The 5,123-nt window shown below is 32.7% G+C and overlaps 1 protein-coding gene across 1 annotated transcript; it reads right to left on the reverse strand.

The window, feature by feature from the left end:
• Nucleotides 1-3,505: 3,505 nt before the first annotated feature.
• Nucleotides 3,506-4,420, reverse strand: LOC143634907 (dof zinc finger protein DOF1.2-like). The gene has a single exon (XM_077102866.1). It carries the CDS (start codon nucleotides 4,355-4,357, stop codon nucleotides 3,578-3,580), a length of 780 nt encoding a protein of 259 aa, XP_076958981.1. The 5' UTR covers nucleotides 4,358-4,420; the 3' UTR covers nucleotides 3,506-3,577.
• Nucleotides 4,421-5,123: the final 703 nt, after the last annotated feature.

The raw sequence follows: 5,123 nt of genomic DNA on the forward strand, positions 1-5,123 counted from the left end.
TGCAAATGTAGTTGGTAGCTTGATGTATCTTATGGTATGCACAAGGCCAGACTTGGCTTATGCAGTAAGTATGATAAGCAGATATCTTGCAGTTCCAGGTAAATCACATTGGCAAGCAGCTAAGTGGGTACTTAGGTATTTAAAAGGTACTAAGAATTGGGGTTTGAACTTTGATCAGTGTGGGGGTGTTCAAGATTGTATAAGGGGATATGTGGATGCAGATTATGCAAAGGATCTTGATAAGGGGAGGTCAATCACTGGATATGTGTTCAAACTATTTGATAATGTTGTTAGTTGGAAAGCACAATTACAACATGTTTTAGCATTGTCTACTACTGAGGCAATGTACATGGCACTTACAGAAGCTGTTAAAGAAGGTATTTGGCTTAAAGGTCTGGTTTCTGAATTAGGGGTAAAACAGTCAAATGCCACAATGATTTTTTTTGATAATCAGGGTGCATTATAGCTGACTAAGAACAGTGTGTTTCATGAGAGAACTAAACACATAAATGTTGGGCTGCACTTTATTAAAGAGATAATAAGTGCAAAAGAAGTTCTAGTTGAAAAGGTAGATACTAATGAAAACATGGCAGATATGTTCACTAAGTGTTTGCCATGTTCAAAGTTTGAGTTTTGTGTTGCCGGGCTAGGAATTGGTTAAAGACATGAGTTTATGACTTTAAAGGTGGAGATTGTTGATAGTTAAAGTCTGCTCAAGTGCAGGAGCTAGTTATGCAATATTTCATACTTTGAAATATTAAGAGAAGAAAGTAAACATTTGTATTAGATGGAGGACCAAATGGAAAATTAGTTTGTTAATATTCTGTTAACCCAATTTGGGGATAATAGTTTGTTTTAGGGTTCATTTACTTAGTTCTTTCTTTGTAATTCGTTTTCTTGAATACTCTGTATAATCAATTGATTGTTATCCGTATTAAACTTAATTGAATTCCTTTGTATCAATTTCACAATTCTTTGGTGTATTGACTACAACATCAAATGCTCATCACAATTGGTTACAACTTACAACTCTAATTAACATCATGAGTGCTGAGTCACACTAGACAACAAATTATTTCACAACAAAATTACCAATTTTGAGGAATCACACTCATAACCATCAATGGAGTCCTAAGCTAAAGACTATCAATGGAATTATTGATAAGAGATTGCACCAATTAGTTGATCTTCTTCAACACATCGGATTAGTTAATTCAGATTGTCTCAAACGATCTCCTACCCGATGATCCTATTAACTGATCATTGGAACCGAGTCAGATGATAGTTCTTCATAGGATTAAAATTTGGTGGATATAACAAAAGTTGACTTGCTTCAGGGATCTTTCTTATGTTTTTAACTTTATCAACATTTAATTCTACCACTATTTAGATTATTCACACCTCATTCTTCTTCTCTATCTATATAATTGAACATAATAAACATACACTTTTCTCACAAAAAAAACCTATCACGTCTCATTCTTTGTCTTTGACATACTCATAAATACTTATTTTATTAATTTATAGAGATGTGACTTTGGGTCTATGTAAATACAAAAGAAGTTAGAGAATGAGATGTTGGGTACGTTGATTTTAGAGATGAGGACATGAATGCTCTGTTTAAGTTGGAATCCAAAATAATTCTGAACAAAAAAGTTACTAAAAAATATTGAATTTTTATAATTGTTTAATTTCGGTAACATAATTTAAACAATTTTCTTTTTGTTATTTTTGTTATTGATTTTCTTTCGTGTAATCCTATTCAATGAATTAGTCAACTCCAAAAATTGATCAACTACTATTCCATTGCAAATAATTCTCACAATTAACTAGGGTATTAAAGTTAGATAACTAAGAGCACATCTTAGGCTCTGAGAGTGTTCTCAGTCCATTCTATATATTTTTGTTATAATTTAGTTAAAAAACATTATTCCATAACTTTATCTATCATTTTACAAAAATCTTCCACATTCTATTCCATATTCATATCCATAAACTCTTATTTTATTAATTTTTTTCTCTTTTGTCTTGTTATATAGTATATGATGATTTGGGAGATAGTTGATATATTAAATGATATAGATCAAAAGTGAGTCTTTATATTTAAGTTTTTACTTTAGTTGTTATATAACTCATTCATATAATAAGGAATGAATTGGAGAGGTGATTTTGATGATTTTCCTCAAAATTTACCATAAATTACAACTTTAGAGAATGAGCTGGGAATGCTCTGATATATCCAAAGATATAAATACTACATTACATAATTTAGTAGCTCTGTTTACCGGGAAACATCCTAAGAAATGTTTGTTTCCAAAGCTTACTAATAAACTTAAGCCAATGTTGTGTTCCATCGGTTTCCATAAACACACACACATTCTAGAAGAAATTAAATTAAAATTGTGCGAGTATTATACATCCATGTGAATGTTAACTTCGCACCGCTAAGCACACATGTAACGTTGCCCCTATATATAAGGTATTCAACGAAATAATTGATAAAAATTTTGTCTTGAGATCATCAAATTCATCAACATCATGTAATATCAATGAACATTGCAATGAGTAGTACGTACGTGGTCGAGAATAAAAAATAGAGAGGCACTGGGATTATAAACACTAAACATTTTCGATATTCATCGGCAAAAGTCCATCCCTAATTTTTCCCAAGTGACAACACGTGAAAAGTCTAGAAAGAATTCTCATCTAAAATCATATATTCACATTTGCCATGGAGCACCAACAGATCATCTATTTTAAAGTCACTCACCCAAAATTACTAAAACGTTTCTTTTTCAACTTATTAATTGTTTAAAAAGTGTCTTACGGTAGCACGTGATCGAGATGACTTTTTAGGAAGTACGTAAGCTAGTTGGTTTGATATGCTAACCCAAACAGTTTCTATATAGATTTCATTTGCACGGTACAATTTTATTTTTAGTTTTTGAACACTTCGATCTACGCACAAATTGCATCTAAATCTATATTAATATCCATAATAAGACTATAACCATCAACCTACCTTTATATCACTAGAGTATAAGTCCTCTAGTTTCTTTTTCAACATGACATTCTTCTAAACTATACAATTTTTTCTAAATTATCTCAATGCACATGGCCCGATTGAACCTGGGACTACCCATCAAGAGATATACTTCTTTATCACTGAGCCAACTACCCGTTTATATTAATATACGATTTTTAAGAGTATAATTTATGTTGAAATTTAGAAGTTTTAGTTTATGTCTTCCAATAATTTTATGACTATTATTTATTTGATTTTCGTGGTCAACTGTTATTTTAACCTTAATCGCCATTTAAACAGACTTTTAACAATAAAGGAGGTGTAATTCGTTAAATAATATGTATGTAAATATATAATATAAATGAACTAAAATAATATTATGAAAACTGAACTCAAATAGAATTAAATTGATTTTATTGAATATGATACTATATTTAATAACTCCATGTGTATAAATGTGTATGTATAGTTTTCTTGGAATGTGACATTTAACTTCCAAGATAAACATCTTTTCCTAATAAAACTTATGACAAAAAAATGATGATCAATAATTCAAAAGCTCTGGAAGAACTTTCCAACAGGTGGTAGATCCGAGCTCCAATCCTCGGTACCTACGTCGGTAGAGATGTTAAAATCGTCGTTGTTGCATACGAATGGTTCAAAATCATGTTGCCACGCGATACCCGGAAGTGTAGTAGTGTCATCGCTCCAATATACATCTTGTGGTAATTCTTCGTTAAGCATGTCTTGTAGCTCAATAAGGTTTGTGTTTTGAGCTATAAATTCATCAATGTGACCATCTTCGCTTGTAAACGAAGGAATCACCATGTTTTGCAACTCGAATTCTTCACCCTTATCGCATAACGGCATCCCATTGCCATTTGACGAGTCACCATTCCCACTAGAAGAATCATCGCCAGCAACCTCATGGTTGTGCTGATCTGAATTTTGATTTAAAAATTTAGCAAACAAATCAGCAAGATCAATATTAGCTCGTTCATGTGACTCATTAACTGAGTCACCACTAAAGCTTGGGTTATTAATATAACCCAAGCCGCCACTCCCAGTTTGAGGGGATCTAGCTGATCTTGATCGTCGATTCTTTCGACATCCACCACCAACCGGAACGTTCCTAACCGACCCACCTTTAGTCCAATACCTCCTACAACCTTTACAAAAGTACCTAGGTTGTGACAAGCTATAGTTATTATAGTAGCAAAACTTGGTGTTGGATGAGGCACATCTTGGACAATTTGGTGCAATTTCAACACTAGGTTTCCACCTATTTTCCATTGGCCTTTGTGGATAGTGTATCATCATTTGGTCAAACATTTTTTTAGAGAGATGTGGGGTGTATAGAGGGAGAAAGTCTTTTGTGTTTTTGTGGGGTTAAAAGTGAAGATATATAGAGAGTTGGTGGGTTGGTTGGGGGGGAGGGGGTTACCGTAGGTGGGTAGGTTAGGGGTGTGTCAGTGTGGGCGGTTCAGGAACCGTTAAGCACAAGGAAGGGCGTTAAATCTTGATATTATTTTCACACAATATTGTGTGTTTCTGAGGTTAAAGTTAACGGTTGTTTAGGCTAGCAAAATGTGAGGGTATCAAAAACATTTTTTGTATGAAAAGTTATAAGAAAACAATATAATTATTATTGACAAAATGAGTAATTATAAACTGTTGCTCTGTGCCTATAAACATAATTTTCGAAATTTAACAATTGTATAATTATTTTTTCGGTTGCAAATTTTTCTTTAAACGGCTTTAGTGTAGGTAGTTGTTGGGGAAGGCTTACCACCCGAATACAATCCACGTTACCCTTGTTCGAAATCTAAAACAATGGTGTTCTCCTTTATTGAAATTGAACCAGGCTGGCAAAGCTTTTCCCTTATAATTCTTGCCAAATGCATGGTTCGAACTTCGAACCTAGTACATCCACATTGTCTTACACTTAACCGGTTAACTAGTATTTGTCAACTAAGTTAAGGATCATTGACTTTAAATTTAATAATTTTTGAATATACGCTAATTATATAATGTTTGATAAACATATTTGAAAATATATTTGATTAACTGAGCATATATAGGTCCTTTATCATTTTTT

This window comes from Bidens hawaiensis, unplaced genomic scaffold (genome assembly GCF_021521415.1).
Source record: "Bidens hawaiensis isolate Kalapana, Puna unplaced genomic scaffold, B.hawaiensis_p1.1 tig00007270_1, whole genome shotgun sequence".
Lineage (NCBI taxonomy): Eukaryota > Viridiplantae > Streptophyta > Magnoliopsida > Asterales > Asteraceae > Bidens > Bidens hawaiensis.

Excerpts from the sequence above, each read along its gene's own strand:
- LOC143634907 (XM_077102866.1), bottom strand. The coding sequence starts at position 4,357 with ATGTTTGACCAAATGATGATACACTATCCACAAAGGCCAATGGAAAAT.